The sequence below is a fragment of the Anarhichas minor genome, unplaced genomic scaffold, assembly GCF_050575085.1.
Source record: "Anarhichas minor isolate MPS153535 unplaced genomic scaffold, ASM5057508v1 ptg000017l, whole genome shotgun sequence".
Classification (NCBI taxonomy): domain Eukaryota; kingdom Metazoa; phylum Chordata; class Actinopteri; order Perciformes; family Anarhichadidae; genus Anarhichas; species Anarhichas minor.
This window is the reverse complement of record NW_027466463.1, coordinates 8,149,402-8,165,913: the sequence shown is the minus strand read 5'-3', so window position 1 is coordinate 8,165,913 and position 16,512 is coordinate 8,149,402. Positions and strand designations below refer to the sequence as shown.

Sequence of the window (16,512 nt, the reverse complement as noted above, 5' to 3'; positions counted from 1 at the left end):
AGGAAATGTGCCACTGAGTCTTGTCACTTGGTGTTTATCAGCCGTGTGTGTGTGTGTGTGTGTGTGTGTGTGTGTGTGAGCTGCATCAGATCAAAGATGTGGAAGCGGCGCTTGTTACAGACATCTTTTCATTGCTCTTTATTTGAAGTGGTGTTCCATCACCCGTATAGCTGTTACATGTTATATGTTCAGAGGCTGAGTTAACCTACTAGCCCCAATGTAGATTCTACACACACACACACACCGTATGTCCAGCATATCAGTCATTATGTATACAATAACACATTTACATTGCTTGTTTTTAAATGTACAATAAATCTAGGCTTTGTTTTTGCACTTCTATAAAGTTGTACACTTGCAAGTGACACCGACAAAAATAGGCAGATTTTGAATCCCTTGTTTGGGTCGAGCTCCGTAAAAATGCTGGAGCCTACACTTCCCATAATGCAACTCGACAGCATCTTCTCTTTATTAGACTGCTGAATGCCAATGTTTTTCAAAGACTATGACAGTGCATGTAACGCAGTCTTTTCATTATATTATTTTTGCAGTCCTAAGCAGAGATAAACCCCAATGACATCATCGAGCGTTAATTACTCTAAAACCGATTTTGCACATCAGAGTCTGTTTACAGGTCTCGAGGAGGACAACCACACATGTGCCCCTTAAATCAGATCGTTATATATTTACATGGATCAATCTGTACAAAGACCTCACAGAATTATGAAAAATACGTCAGTATGATTTTTTTTTCAGAGGCAGGAAGCTCCACAGCCAGCTGTGGTGAGCAGCACATATTTAATAAAAGAAAACACACAAACACAGACAAGCAAACGTCAGGCAGGCAGCACGTTTTCAGTCCCTGTTGCAGCGTTCATGTCACTGTGGTCTCCTTGAGTCTTTTCCTTCCTGATGGCCTTCGTTATTTTTCTGCCTCTGTTGGTTCCAAACAGGAAAAACAAAATGCCCGAAGCAACGAGGGGGATGAAAATAAACCATATGAAGGCTTTCTTATCGGTGGACGGCTGAGGCTTGGTTGTTACTTCCGATTCAATTGCTGTATGAAATGGATAATAATAATAATACTGTTAATAATAATGCACACAAACATTAATTCACATATACTTTTGCTGAAAGACTTTAAGACTCTGGAAGCTACTCACCCTTCATCTTGATAACTTGTACTTTGATTGCAGATTTATCACGACCACCGATTCCCATTATGTGAACGGTGTAATCTTTGTCTTCCACAACGGTTGAGATGGTCAACGACACATATGTCAGATTATCCCATTTGCATTTGTATTCCATCAAGCTACTGTTACAAGGTATTTCACTTGTCTTATTGTGTATGTGTTCATGCCACGCAAAATCTCTACCAATAAAGCCCTCACTTAAACGATGTATAGAGCAGTTTAGTGTCACCGTTTCTCCAGCTTCAACTGTCACCGTTGTGTTGCACTTCAGGCACACCGCTGGATAAGAAAAAAAGGGTATTTATGATATGATTTCCTTTTTTGTTTTACTTCATAATGTATTCGCATTATACCGTACTTATTTTTGGTACAAGCAATATCAATACCTTCATCTGCTGAGGCACTGCTTTGTAGAAAAGTAGCAGCATAGAGCAGACTCAAGGTCAACCACAGGCCGGACATTCTGCAAGCGTCACTGTCTTCAGAAAGGGGAAGAGAGAGAGAGCGAGAGAGAGAGAGAGAGAGAGAGAAAAAAAAAGATCTGAAGAAGGAGGGCCTCTGTCCTGTTCTGCCTCAGCCTGGTGTAAACAAGGCTCACCTATTGTCATAAATCAGGTAAGACAACCTGGATGGGTTGGTGCATGTTAATCTGTCATTCGTCTTTAGTGTATATTTGTTTTAATAACCTAAAATCAACTCAAGTTCTCTATGTTCTAAGTCAAATGAGTTCATGATGTTTTACGTCACTGTGCTCCCTTGTACCTGTCTGATCAAAGTTATTAAAGGGATTCTGATCCGTCACGTTTGTTGCACCTCACAGATAAAGCTTAGCCCAAACAGGATGACTCATTACAGAGCAGTTTGGAAGAGGTCCAATTTGAACTACTTTTTAGTTATACATTTCTTTTTTTATAAATTGAATTTTTCATTGCTTGCTAACTTTTTCAATGAGGTCCAAATTTGTACTTCATTAAGAATATATCCACTAACAGACGCTGCTTGAATGGGAGACACTACAGGTGACCCGGGGAACATTTTTAACTAGCATGAAACTTTCCCAGTTTATTTATTTATATCTTTATTTACCAGGGACAGTGCACAGTCCCTGAGCGGGTTATTACAATTTCTTAGTGGCCTAACATCTTTACAATGCTACAGCAAACACCACAGCACAACACTGTACAGCACAGCACAACACAATGCGATACGAAACAATAGAATACATAAATACATTACAAAAACAATGAGATGATATAACGGCAGTGTCTCAGGTGAGGTTGTATGATTGCAGGTTTTGGTTTGCTTTCAGCCATCTCTTTAGTTTATGTCTAAAGGTTAGCTAATTAGTGCTAAATAGATTGTGCTTTTGAACCATCTGGCAACTGTGATAGTCATTGGCTCAAGTTTTTAGTGTCTGTTTGATTACTTACGTTATGTAAATTATGTTTTGTATTACAAGTTTTCTGAAATGTAATATTTACTTTATCAAATATGCGCTAATTTGCACAAGTTTCCAGAATAGAAATCGAATCATTGGACGAAGCATGGTTCAAAATGATCGTTTCATTTTGTCGACATATTAGATTCAAAGGTTTTTACAGAGTCTTATGTATATATGTCGTTTTATCACTCCATCAATCAGAAAATACTGTCAACAGCCATAAGGGGAAACAACTATTTTTGCCATGTTTTATGAATGAAATGTTCTATACATTATAGGTATTGAATGATATATGAACAAACCCTTCAGAATATAGACAGGAATTAATACTGAAGAGGTGATTTCTGGCTAGAAAAAAAATCAATTTTGAGAAAACAGCCTTTAAAGACGTGTATTGTAAAATTACACACGTTTTTAAAGACACTGCAGGTGAATGAGGTAAAAATAAAAATGTAACTATCAGACCTCACCATGAAACTCCCGCAGTTGATAAATTACATTCAGACAATTTGTTCTTTTATAAATTGTATGTTTAATATGCAAATGAGTAAGTAGTGATATTGTGCTACAGTGAGTTTACACAGAAGCAGGTACAACTATCATAGTGTGTGTTCATCCTGAAACTAGATTCCAACACTCGTCGCAGCAACTCCAGACATCCGAGACCGCCTGCTTTAGTCCTACCATCATGTCTCTTAATAGAACTTTTACAACACATTGTTGTATTGCTGCTTTTCCTCACTTAAAAACATAAATATCTCTTCTGCCACTATTGCAGACCTTCTGCAAACTGCATATCTGCTCCCAGTAGACCACACAACACTAAGAATATGTGCAATATAAATACACTGTGCAATACAAAAAATATTCTGTCTGTATATGTAATATTTTTAATTATAATTGAACTATTGTGGATTTTTACTTAATATTCTTTACCGTTTATTACTCATTTATAATACCCGTTTTGTTCTTACTATGTCTTGTTTGCACTATGCTGCTGTAATCCTGTACATTTCCCCGCTGCGGGACTAATAAAGCATTACCTTATTTGATCATCCTCTCTGGATCAATAACTCGGTTCCCCCATTAAAACCACAGCTGAGCTTCTGAGTGAGTAACTGCCATGTACACAGGAAAAGAGAATTTACCTCAGAGAGGACTTCTTTCTGATGTGAGCATCAGCAAAAGACTCTGAGAAACAACTAAAACCTGACGGGTGACACTGGCTCCCAACCCATAAATCTCATTGTCACTGGAGTAAAAACATGCCTGAATGGAGTGACTGAGAGGGAAAGTGAAAGTGAGAGGTTGAGTGATGGATGTCAGACATGTTCAAACACCAGTAGATATGGATGAGTATATAAATAACCCGTACAAAAGCCATCATGGAAAAATTGTATGGGAGGAAATAGTTTGGTGTTTAAATAATTTGACTTTTTCTTTGAAACGGAACACAAAGACGTCTCGCAGGCACGCCCCTTGCTGTTGTTTGCCAAGTGACAGTTGGTTGTGTGGTCGGTGGTTTCCATCAGCGACTTCAAACTCTCCAGGTAATCCCCACGAAGGAGTGACCGACGTTAAGTGGAGCTGATGGAGCTCAACGCGGTCACTAAATGGGTGAATGAGCAGATTAGAAGCCGAAAAGGCTCAATTATGTTTAAATGAATGGGTCGGATCATTGGTTGGGTCAGAGTACGTTGATCACATTGTTTCTCTGGGAACTGTTGAGTTCCAGAGACACTCTAAATAAAAACTTCATCGATATAAGAGATGTCAGGTCAGCACTGGTCATCTGTTTGTGTCATGTCTACAAACTGGTCTCTATAAAGGTTGGTAAATGCTACCTGTTAATATAAGACGAATGAAAAGTAAATTTTCGTGCTAAAAGTGAATCACAATAACCGGTTCACCTCATCTCAGTTGGAATTTCTGTTGGCTGCCCGTCAACCTCACTGCGATAACAAGACTAACTCTTGGCAACACAACAAACATTACATTCCTTTTTACGTGTTTGAATAAAGCAAACATGTTACGAGTGAGCTTTGAAGTTCTGGTGGAGAAGCTGGAGCCGGCTTGTTTGGCAATTTTTAATCATAAAGAATTTCATTATAAAAAAAAAAAAAAAAGTGTTCAAATTTGATTTTTGATCAATGAATCGATAGATTGTTTCAGCGCCACACACACAAAGTCCTGTTGAAGGTTCAATTCAGTCACATGACAAAAGAAAAACACTTTCTCACTAACCTCTCGTCGTATTGAGCCATGTAGGCAGTTTTGGTTAAATTTGCTGAAGTTTTGAGATATCCAAATACGATGACAATGAATGAATTTAGCATGAAAACGGTGTTTTGTGGATTACCAGCAGCACAAAAGGTTTTCACTCTGCAGGAGGCAGAGGCTGTTCAGTGAACAATGACATCATCCACACCTCGTTTGTCAGAATATTTTAGTGTGCAACATGTCACACGTGATCTTGTAAAACAAAGAAAAAAACAACATATAATTTACTAGATTGCGGAATGGGAACAAAGTGACAAAACAAATGACATCATCATGTACCATTAAAAAAAGAATTACTCTGATTCAACAGTGGGCTGGTGGAGACACTCACTGTCAGGTTAAGAGTCATCAAAAGGCCTTTTTAACCTGTAGGCCTCGTCTTCCATTGACTGTTGAGAGAAGACGACCACACTGTTGCACAGTTATCAACGTGTTGTTGAGGAACAGTGGAGACAACTTGAACACAACGTAAAACGACATGTTTGGTATCGGGCGGTTTACATTTGGAACACATTGATGAACATTCAGCATCAGCAGGTTCGGTTCATGAGTTCCAGTCGTGCTGAAAAAGCGTCTCATATGTCTCCTCAGTGGCTTATTGCTCTGTAGATTGCTGTAGATTGACACCAGAAGTTGCACTTGCTACAGATTTTCCTCATTTCTCAGATCAGCTGACTGGCTGACCCTGTACTTAATATTTTTGGAAGCCGTTATCCGCATCACTGCTCCAGTCTGCTGAGAAATGTGTGTTCTGGACTCCGGACCCCCGTTTCTCCTCGGGCTCAGGTTTGGCACAGGAGATCCACCAAATTTGATATACAGGCACCGCCCCCCTGTGGCCTAATGGTAGAAATGCACCCATTGAGACTCACTGGTCGGACGAGCAGCGCGCGGCCCTCGGCTCGTCCTTCGTCGGTGCCAGCATGACTGATGGGATGATCCAAGCGGAATCGGAATCAACCAGAGGCAGCGCTCATTCAACTGCCATTATGTCTTTACGGCAAAACACTCCCCTTCCCCCTCACCACTGCATGTGTGGGGGCTGCGTGTGGATCTGACTTCTGTACTGGGTGTGCAGGAGCGCGCCGGCCTGCGGGGAGTCCTGGCCCTGCAGCCAGTCTTGATAGAGGGTGTGCAGGGTGGGGTTGACCTCTGGCAGACGGACCGGCAGGCTGCTGTAGGCCTCCTCCATCTGCTGGACAAGGTCTTTATCCACCCGGCCGTCCGCATCGCTCTCTGCCTGACCGCGGCCGCTCAAGCACCCTGCCACGTGGGAGACACAAGAAGGGCTTAAAAACAGCAGGTCCGAGGCGAAAGGTAGGATTTCAAGCAACGTTTTTATTACTTTAAAGCATTATTATTTTTAAAAATCACGTTGGTAGTTGTGGGTGGCGTTACCTCCTGGGCAGGACAGCACCTCCACCAGCTGGTAGGGCACACGTCCCTTTCTCATGCGGTGAACCAGGGTCTGGATGTTCCTGAAACCGTAGACGGCGGCAAACTGCAGCAGAGTTTCCCCATCACGCTCCAGAGTCACTTCCTGGAAGTCCCGGTTCCTGCAAAAAACAACGTGGAGAAAAAACGATTGAAAAAATCAATCGTCGGTTGATTTGACGTCCAAATCAACCGACGAGACGATAAGATAAAAGCTCTCAAAACACAGGCGTCTCTCACCTGAGGGTCTTGTACGTGACCTCGTGGACGTCCAGACCGAAGAGCTCCTTGGCGGCGTGTTTGAAGACATGTTCCAGGAAGCCCTCGGAGCCTCGGCCCTCGTGCCTCACCAGCGCCGCGTCTCCGGCCTCTCCCAGTCTGCAGTGACAACACAAACCACCCAGTGAACATAATGCAACTGTGAGTCCCGTGTTATTGTAAACAACATGTAGGGTGGATGGATAAAATGATCAAAGAATATATGCAGAACCAAATATTTTGATGGGGTCAATAAAGTTGCTACTGAGTGAGGGTGATATGAATATAATAAATAACTACGCTACTTTGAATATTGATTCTGGTATTTATCCAGACTTGCTAACTGCATCATGGTCGCTTCAATGCATTTCATCGCTTTCTCGCCAAAGACAACCAATAGGATAGAACTACTCACACATGGTCCAGTGGAACCGAGTCCAGCTCCTCCACCGAAACCTTCCTCTGCTCCATCAGGTAATAGATCTCACCTTAAAAAGGAAAAAATAAAAAACCCCGTTACCACCTGATCTAAAATAGTATGACGACAGAATGCATTTGATGATAAGCCTCGACTGAAATGGAATAAAATCTTGCTACTGATTTTACACCCCTGGGGTCTCAGACACACCTAACCTCCAGACAATAAAAGCTGTAATTAACATAATCTAGGGGTCAAAACAAACTAATATTGTTTGGCTCGAGGCAGTGGCGTGCGAGATAAAAGAGGACTGAACCTGAGGTGAGGACACAGTCCACGTCTCTGGCCTCCAGCAGGCCGTTGTAGAACTCCTCCCTGACAGCCTCCAGCTTCTTATCAAAGCAGGGAGCCACCAGCACGTGGTACACTTTCCCCGGACTCAGCTTCTGTTCGCAGACGAGGAGGAAAAACAACATGATAAGGAAGACTTGTTTTGTTCATGAAGCATTTTTCCACAACATTTTGAAAAGGCTCAGGGTGGTTTAACTTGGTTTTCACTGGTGACAGTCAACTGGACACAACATCTGGACAGAGTTCTGATAAGACACAACTCAGAATAAATAACTCAACGTGAGGGTAGCGGAAAGATGCCTCCGTATTTCTGTTCTGCACTCGGTTGATGTCAGGCCGCTTGGCTCACCGTTTCACCACTGGCCCCACCTTTTTTTAATCCGTTACCTCCAGCTCTTATCGATACAACTGTCGGTGTTGCCGATAATTGTCCCACGACAAACTAAATGCATGTTACTGTTGTGGCGGTGAATGCTCACCTGCTGTTTAGAGAAGTAGTCCTTGACCAGGCAGCCCATGATCTGCTGAGGAGACCTGGCTGTGCAGATGTGAGGGGTGACCAGGCTGCCCAGCACACGCTCTGAATAGCGGATCCACCCTGAAAAGCACATGTACAGGCAGACAGTGTAACAATCTTTGTATTCAATTCAAATTCAAATACCCAAATATTAGATTCCTTCCTGGTTTGTTAATATGGTTACTGGATGAACCGTCTGGTTTAGTCAATCTACAGACAATGAATAGCCGGCAATTTTGTTAGTTGATTATTCGTCATTTATTAAGCAAAACCAATAAGAAATACCAAAAATGTTCAGCTTTCAGTTCCTCGATTGTGAGAATATACTGCCTCACTTTGTTATATATTAAATCACATGTAATATATTCATGGCTTTTGGCAAAATGAGGCATTTTAAGATGCTCAGGGGAAAAATGTGATGTGTATTTGTAAAGAAAAATTGACATTGTAAGACTAAATAATTTATATATTCGTAAAAAAAACAGATTAAACGATAATGAAATTACTCATCAGCTGCGTCCCTACAATAATGGCAGCCTCCTGTAAAAGTCTAGTCTATGGATTTGTCAAGAAGGTCTTGAACCCTTGCCGTTTATCTCTGATGAAGGGAGTGGTGAAAGAAGAGCTTTCTATCTTTCCCCACCAGCACACCACCGCTATCTCTACTTCTAATAACAAGGTTCCTCTCCCCCTATTCAGCACACGCCGTGCAAAGTAACAGCCAGGAGCCTGAGGAGCAGCAGGAGAAAGAGGCTAAACTCATTTTTTTTTTAAGGCAAATATAAGGCTAGAGGTTAGTTCAGCTGGCTAGAAAATCAATCTGACAAGTGGGGGACAAAACAAAACAGCGCAGAGGGGGTGGAGGATGAGAGAAGGGGTGAGGACTGGAGGAAGGGAGGTTTACCTGGGCAGGAGGAGGTGAACATGGGCAAGGCGTGGGAGTCGTGGTGCCTCCTGCGAAACCTCTGAATAAACTCCTTCTGGCTCTCCAAGATGCTGAAGCCTGCCGCCAGAGTGGTGTCGAACACATACTGCACTCCTGCAGGGAAAACCCCAGAGACACTAGTTTAGTTTACTTTGACATGGACGTAAAGCTGTAACATTCATTTATGCACAGAGACCAGGCGCACTGTGTTTAGTGTTTGTGGCAAAACACCTGTCCACAGGAGGCTTTTTAAATAACTAAATAAAACAGAAATCATACAGAGAAAGAAAAGAGATGCGTCAACAGATAAATACAGACACAAGAGCCAAAATACAGGTGTGAGAACAATGTGGGTTCTCTTTCAGCCATGATTTAATACCTGGAGCAGAACACAGGCGGTGGCTCGGGGAGAATGTCGAGCATCTGTGATAGATACCGATGAGCGGGTGGAAGTTTCTACACACCGGTCATGAAGACATGTCTTTTAAAACGGTTTCAGGCAGCACATTTCTCACTTGTGGAATTTAATATAAAATAAAAAAAGCTGTCAAAACAAACCTATTTCTGACGAAGTGAAACTAATGATATTGTGAGACACAACATGTGAAAGAACAAAGTAGCACAGATCCTGGATCTGATGTGGACACCAATCCTACGGCGGACACGCAGACAAATAAATCACACACTTCATAAGGAGTATAACAATACCTCAAATAACTGCATACAAGAGCCCTTCAGCGCTGTGTTGAGATTTGAAAATATGTTTCCTCTTGTGACATGCGAATCCCACTCGCTCACCTAAACTCTTGAGGAAGCCACAGAGCTTGTGGGCGGCCTCGGTGACGTCCAGACCGAACTTGACGGCAAAGAAAGGCAGAGACTGCGGACACACCGACGCCACCAGCACCTTGTGCTTCGACGCGTCACACTTCTGACGGGGACAGAGAAAACAAACAAACAGGGTCCAATGTAAAAAAAAAAAAAAAAAAAGGTATCGCTGAAAAAGTGCAACCGGACGACTTCCTCGACTCTCTCAGGTTCCAGAAGGCCGCATTGTACCTTGTTGAGCGCCAGAACCCGCTCCACTTGCTCCAGGCTCTGCTGAGAGATCGTCAGGCTCTCCTCCTCTGACAGACAGCCGTCGCAGGACAGGCAGGCACTCAGCAACAGCTGGGATCCTTCATGCACCTGAGGAGAACAAAAGGAGAGTGTTTTAAGAGAGTGTGAAGGTAGATTTTAAAACAAAGAGCAGTTAAAGCAACAGAGGTCGAGATATCTGGATCCTAAACTTCCCATGATGCAACTTGATACCATCTTTCCTTACATACTATTAACTGCACAAACTTTGAAAGACTTCCCCCCCCCCCAAAACAGGAGTGTTACAATAACCCAGGGTTATTTGTCAGACTTTAGAAAGCTCCAGCAGAAACTACACAACCGGTTTTGCAGTCCTGGCAGTACTCCACGTGATTTTGACGCACGAAACGGGAGGAGCCATCTATAATAACTTTAAAATCCGTGAGTAAAAACAGACATTACCTGTCCGTTGACTTCCACTCTCTCCTGGTGCGAGTCGGCACCATCGTCACTCTGTTTCTTGTTGCACTGTGTGTGGAAGATTAAGAAATATCTAACTTGCGATTGACAAAACGACACCGTTTTTTAAAAATGCATCTTATATAAGAAAGTCGAATGATATATTAAAAAAACAACGCAGTGATACTGATCTAGAAACTCACCTGTTTGGTGCAGTTCTCACACTTCTCCTTGCGCTTTGGTATGTTGACATCGGACATTTTCCTTGGCGTGATCTGTGAATTGAGGGTGATGTATCTGTTAGACAGACAGCAGTGTCGATCATTTCCTCACTTGTGTGATGATGGTTTGATCAGCTCCACCCTCCTCTGACCGTCCCCGCTATGTCCTATCACAGGCAGCCCACTTATCACTCAGACAGCAGCTCTATTACGGTGGGGAAACTGGCTAGCATATCCCGTCATTAAAATGTTAATTATATACACAGCGCCAAACAAAAACAGCCACAAAAGCCAATTTATTACATCATCCTGTGAAAACCTTCAATGCATATTATGAACACAAACACAGTCACAATGTAGCATACGACGGTTGTCCACTCTGTGGTGAATATTTTTAATACAGCTCGCGATAATTAAAGAAGAAAAACATCGATAATTTCTTATGCAATGTGTACCGCTAACGTAACTTAGGTCAAAACTGATTTGAGCCAACTTTAAACATTAGCTATTGCGTTACAGGCCTCCCCCACATGTCTTGACAAATAATTGAATCAATGTGTTGGTTTAACAGTGTGACAACAGGCCTCGTGCTGTTATTAAAAAGGTCGAATTTTAAGGGTAACTCACCGGAAGAGTTTTATTTCGCTGCTCTGTCGGACAAAGACATGGGAAAAATGCAGAGGACAGTCCGAAGAGCAGCTAATGGTAAAAGAAGAGTGCTACAGCACAGCAGGTGAACTCGGCAGTTACTCAGCACTTTGTTTCAGTATCAAGTCAAGTCGTCTGTGGTCGGTGTCACCGCCACTGCTCGCTTGAACCTGTGCGGTTATTGCATACTAGCGCTTTTCAAACTAGCGCTTTTCGAAGGCGTCGGGGTCTCCTAGTATTCACGCCACTCATGTCTATGCACGTCTGACTCCATTGTGCACCCCTGCGAATCCACACATGCGCAAACGACTTAGCGGTCTGCTCCGGAAGCTTTGAGTTTTTGCCAAAGTAAGGGCATTTTCTCATTGTATATAAAATAAAATAAATATCATATGTCTTGCGTTAAAAACTCATAATTGGTCGGGAAGTGTCTCCGCGTGCATGGAGCGAAGCCGTGGCCAGCTTTCAAAGTATGTGAGGAAAGTTGTCCAAAGTTAAGCCAGTTTAGTAAAAAGAAGAAAAAACTAATGTTTTGAACATGTAATTGGGTTGTAGGAAAGTGAAAGTATTGCGTAGTGAACGGACGACACAGCCAAATCCTTTTTTAACAATGCAGTTAAAGCTTTTATTTTGAAGGCGGGGAGAACATGATCCCGTCCATCATCGCAGACGGATCCAGGAAGGAAGTGTTACCCATGCAGGACAGTTGCTGCAATAATGTGAAAAGAACTTCCTTATAATTTAGTACACGTGCTTCCTCGTACAAATGCTCTTTTGCTAAACCTGCAAGACGCAAATTTACAGAAAGGAAGAAGAGTTTAAGGTAAGTGATACAAAAATGTCGCATAGTTGGTATCTTTGTACAGTTCTGGACAGACAGTTGTGTGGGGTCTCCCATCACATCCAAGCCAAGTGTCTTACTTGGTTTTCAGATCGAATTAAAGGGTCAGTTCACCCAAATTACAAAAAAATGTATATATATTTTCTCTCTTGTCCCTTGTGATATGAAGCCATGCAGAAATGGATGGCTATCAGTTTTGTGATTATATATTCAGGTAGAAAAGAGTTCCATTAATATAACAAAGGAGTTGCCAGCAACATATCTGGATTATCCAAAGGAACTGGTCAGACAATGGCTGGATTAACCTGCTCGGGGTTCCATTCTCTGTGCGTTGTTTATAGTTTTTCATAGTGCAGAACACCCAGTTAAATTCAATTAAAGTAATTTAGAAGTATGCAACATACAAGCTCAAAACTGAAATAATGAATATCTTAAAAGTAGATGTATACACAGTGAGGCTCTACGACTCACTGGTGATGAAACAGAACCCACGTTAATTAAGGCAGTAAGTATTTATTTACTATTTCATTCATTGCGAATCAATATACCTTAAAAATACATTTTGACATGTCACAGTAGACAATAAATTCAGCTGAATGGTGGCTTACTGGTACACTTATATAGAACAGAGTTGTTTGTGGTGTTCTGAGGAACACGTGTGCTTTCCTACTAACAATGGATGAGCGAGGCCTAGCTCAGTACAAAATGAATGTTTTAGTCACTCTGTTGTTATAGAAAGTCCAAACAGAACATACAGCCAAAATACATCTTATCTACTAAAATTGATGCATTTTGACCTTTTATTTTTGAAGGCATTGTGAAAATGAACCCACCCAATCCAATGTCTTGAAATGCCTCTTCGGAGCAGAGAATCCTGTGATTTGGCTCCTATAACAAGTCAAAATGTGTGCTGTGAAAAAAGGCCTATTGAAATAGGACAAATGTGTGAATAAACGTCAAGCCTGGGGGATATTTTTGTGATTTGGGTGAACTGGCCCTTTAAGGTAGGGGTGTTATTTTCATGTGAAATAGGCTTAATATTCCTGCTTCTGTTCAGATGGGATACATGATCGTAGCGGAGCACAGCTCCACCCTGCTCCACCTGAAGAGATCTCCGGGCATTCGTTCCTGGTCTCTTCTTGTCGGTAAGTGTGTGTGTGTGTGCAAATGTGCATACAGTGTACACAATCAAATATGATATAAACATCTCCTCTGCATTCTCTCTAATAATAAGCCTCTCATTTTAATTGCAGGCATAGCATCTGTTGGGTTGGCAGCTGCATACTACAGCTCAGGTACACAAACTGAATTTACCTTATTCTGTTATTCAATTTGCCCAACGTCCGATTTACATAACTTTCCGCACCTGCTTGTTGCAACTTACGCAGCTTTCTTTTCCTTCTTTTTAAAAATAATTCTATGTGTCCCGTGGATCACACAGACAGCATCCCGTGGAAGCTTTTCTACGTGGCAGGCTGTCTGTTCGTAGCCATGCAGAACATGGACGAATGGGAGGAGGCTGTGTTCGACAAGACCAATAACCTGATTGAGCTCAAGACGTTTAGCTTGTACGCTTTAATCCTGACGTTATGGAAGAAGGGGCAAGAGAAAGGTCAGTAACACCCCAGAGCGAGTACGGTAGTCTCTGCAGAGAGTGAGAGTGCAGAATCATAGATCTTGAGCCTCCCCCTCTCTCTCTCTCTCTCTCTCTCTCTCTCTCAGTTGTGTTAGATCTGACACAGCTGTGTGACATCTGCGTCCAGGAGGAGAAGGTTCGCTATTTGGGGAAGGGCTACTTGCTGATGCTGCGGCTGGCTGCCGGCTTCTCCTACCCCCTGACTCAGAGCGCAACACTGGGGGAACGCAAGTAGGTATCTCCCGACGCTATGTGATGACACAGTGACGGCTCACTTAATTAAAACAACACGACTTGATGAATGCTTTCAGATCATGGTGTGTTTGCCCGCCTGGTAAACTGATGCAGAAGCTGCTCTTTTTTTGTTTTGTTTATCTGTCCCCAGCGTCTGTGGGAAAAAAAGTCTTAAAATTATATTTAAAAAATACATTTTCAAATTCTGAAAATATATCGTTATTGTTAATATATATCGTTAACAATGGGTCAACGTAACCACCTAACTAAAACATTCTGTGTTTAATCACGAGGATCCCCATTAGCTGTCACACCGCAACAGCTACTCCGCAAGGCTTCCACTGAAAAAAAGGATTGTATTGTTAGTCGTGAATGTATTTACAATTTGTTTTTGTCCGCAGATTTCATTGTGACTCTGTTGCAAAACCTCGAATCAATGTCTTCTTATTGTCTGATAATTAAGTTATTTCTTAAGCCGAGCAATAATATGGAGAAAAAAAAGCATAACAAATGACACAAAATAATGCAGAATATCCTGTTCTCCTTCTGTTCCGTCTGTCAGTGATGTGGAGGCGATGGCTGCGTTGCTGAAGCGCTTCCTGGGCCTGGAGGAGCTGCAGCAAAGCAGGCAGCAGGAGCAAGAGGCAGAGTATGGAGAAGAGGAGGAGGAGGAGGAAGAAGATTCTTTGGATAACAGCAGTGATTCAGATGGTGAAGCAGACAAACTCTGATCCCTCTGTGACTTGCAACCCAGCTGCAACTTTGGGTGGATTGATTTAGGGGCATTATGACCTTGCTACGGCATTACAGAGGGAGCAGTTTAAGTGGTACCCTCACTACGTGTTATACTGTTAGCATGTGCATGAAACACCAAGGATATAGTCTCTTTCAGTTTCTCCTAGCATACTTCCTTCCTCGGGAGACTATGGTAAAATATTTCTTACTTTATTTTCATGCGAACTGGGATGGAAATATCAACAACTTAAATGTTTTGTCATGCAAATGTTTCCTAAAACAGAACAAAATTGTACTTTAGATGCAGTTCTCTGTAAGTGAATATCATGCCTTAGCTCTTCTGATCTAATTACTATTTGGGAATACACTCCAGATTACAGTTTTACCGTGCCTTCCTGATTAACTCTAATATGTGTTTATGTGCAAGTCAATGGAAAGTGCTTTTCCCACTGTTTCCCGGACCACCCAGTTGATAATCACCTTTGGTTTCATGTGTATTCATACCCAGTCCGCAATCCGGATGAACGCATGTGCAAACTGTAATCGGGCATGACTCTCAATTGAGTTAATTATATGTGAAATGCTTTAGCCTGCTGTTGTTCTGTCTTTTAACGTTTATTTACTTTTTGTGAACCAAAGACTGAATCTCAGGCAAACACTTCGGTGCTTTGGACAAACTTCTTTAAAGTGTATGGAACTTTAAAGTTCCATACATCTGTTGAAATGGTGAATGTCGGTGTGCTCTGCTCTGCTGGAAAGAAAATGAGAAGAATCTTTTTTTGTTGGTTGATTTTATTGTCTTCGTTTACTTTGATACATTTGGAGGAATTATATAAAAAACCATGTATTTGTAAACCCAAAGTCTTTTTTTTTTTGTTGTTGTTGGTGCAATTAGTGCAAATTTACGCGTAAAAGTCACTCCTGTTAAATTAAGTGCTGGTTGCAAAAAAAAAAAAAATGTTGCAGTTTGATTCTGAGCTGGCAAAATATTCTACGGCACCATCTCATTGACGCAGGCTCCGATGTCCTCCGTTATCCTCTGTAAAGGAGCCATTACAGGGCTGACGTGTTCCTCGATCCACTCCTGGGCTGTTGACTCTGGGTAAAGACGCACCATCTCCTCTCTCACTGCCTCCACCTTCTCTTGTAACGCAGTCAAATACCTGAGAAGACGTGATCAGATGGGCTTTCTGTTAAATGCTAAACAGAGTTCTTAAGCAATTTCAGGATGCAGAGAGTGTAGCTTCAGTATAATTATTATTATTCTCACGTTGATGCTTGGCTGTGAATCTGCATGCCGATGAGAGGGCTTAACATCTTCCTCTGTTGGTGGTAGGGGCTGAACCAACCTCTAACAAACCTACAGTAGCACAGGCATACAGTTATTCAGCAGTTGTTTATATATACATAGTTTGCAAAGGTTAAAAGAATAGTTGGACATTTTGAAACATATTCTTGTTCGCTGTCTTGCTGAGAGTTAGACGAGAAGATTGATACCACTCGTGTCTGTATGCTAAATATATATATACTGTAATAAAACAGTGGGTGATGTTACCCCTGTTTTCAGTTTTTAAGCTAAGCTAACTGGCTGCATCTTCATTTTTGGTGTACGGACATGAGAGTGGTATCGATCTTCTGATGAATGAAAGCCAAACAATCATTGGAGAGACAGTGCAATAACTCACATGTTGTTGTCAAAAAACCGTATGTCCTCTGAGTTCAGCAGTGAATTGAGCTCCACAGTTAACTCAGCCAGCCTCCTCCCTGGGAACAGCGACTCGTCCGCAGTCGTCCTGAAGGCCACACGGAGCAAGATCCTGTTAGCCTAAAGATGCACACTG

General features: G+C 42.0%; 3 protein-coding genes and 1 long non-coding RNA gene across 5 annotated transcripts in view; 1 reads left to right on the top strand and 3 right to left on the bottom strand.

The window, feature by feature from the left end:
* Nucleotides 1-93: 93 nt before the first annotated feature.
* On the bottom strand, nucleotides 94-2,141 carry LOC142951585 (uncharacterized). The gene is made up of 3 exons (XR_012954589.1): nucleotides 1,583-2,141; nucleotides 1,164-1,475; nucleotides 94-1,057 (listed from the first exon to the last, which is right to left on the bottom strand). It is a non-coding gene; the product is annotated as an uncharacterized LOC142951585 (long non-coding RNA).
* A 2,564-nt stretch (nucleotides 2,142-4,705) lies between these two features.
* Nucleotides 4,706-11,522, bottom strand: narf (nuclear prelamin A recognition factor). Its single transcript, XM_076093216.1, has 12 exons — nucleotides 11,205-11,522; nucleotides 10,560-10,631; nucleotides 10,360-10,425; nucleotides 9,880-10,008; nucleotides 9,619-9,751; nucleotides 8,800-8,934; nucleotides 7,858-7,976; nucleotides 7,344-7,473; nucleotides 7,025-7,097; nucleotides 6,592-6,729; nucleotides 6,316-6,473; nucleotides 4,706-6,180 (listed from the first exon to the last, which is right to left on the bottom strand). Exons 2-12 carry the CDS (start codon nucleotides 10,614-10,616, stop codon nucleotides 5,939-5,941), a joined length of 1,380 nt encoding a protein of 459 aa, XP_075949331.1. The 5' UTR covers nucleotides 10,617-10,631; nucleotides 11,205-11,522; the 3' UTR covers nucleotides 4,706-5,938.
* On the top strand, nucleotides 10,814-15,526 carry cybc1 (cytochrome b-245 chaperone 1). Its single transcript, XM_076093218.1, has 6 exons — nucleotides 10,814-12,048; nucleotides 13,124-13,211; nucleotides 13,320-13,361; nucleotides 13,508-13,678; nucleotides 13,789-13,933; nucleotides 14,499-15,526. The coding sequence occupies exons 2-6, from the start codon at nucleotides 13,124-13,126 to the stop codon at nucleotides 14,665-14,667; spliced, it is 615 nt and encodes a 204-aa protein (XP_075949333.1). The 5' UTR covers nucleotides 10,814-12,048; the 3' UTR covers nucleotides 14,668-15,526.
* hexd (hexosaminidase d) overlaps nucleotides 15,446-16,512 on the bottom strand; it is a 3,780-nt gene continuing 2,713 nt past the window's right edge. For both annotated transcript variants that reach the window (XM_076093214.1, XM_076093215.1), the window contains 3 exons: nucleotides 16,357-16,464; nucleotides 15,942-16,031; nucleotides 15,446-15,834 (listed from right to left, as the gene is read on the bottom strand). In XM_076093214.1, coding sequence (XP_075949329.1) covers nucleotides 15,663-15,834; nucleotides 15,942-16,031; nucleotides 16,357-16,464 — 370 coding nt within the window. In that variant the 3' untranslated portion in view covers nucleotides 15,446-15,662. The remainder of the gene's footprint in view (nucleotides 15,835-15,941; nucleotides 16,032-16,356; nucleotides 16,465-16,512) is intronic.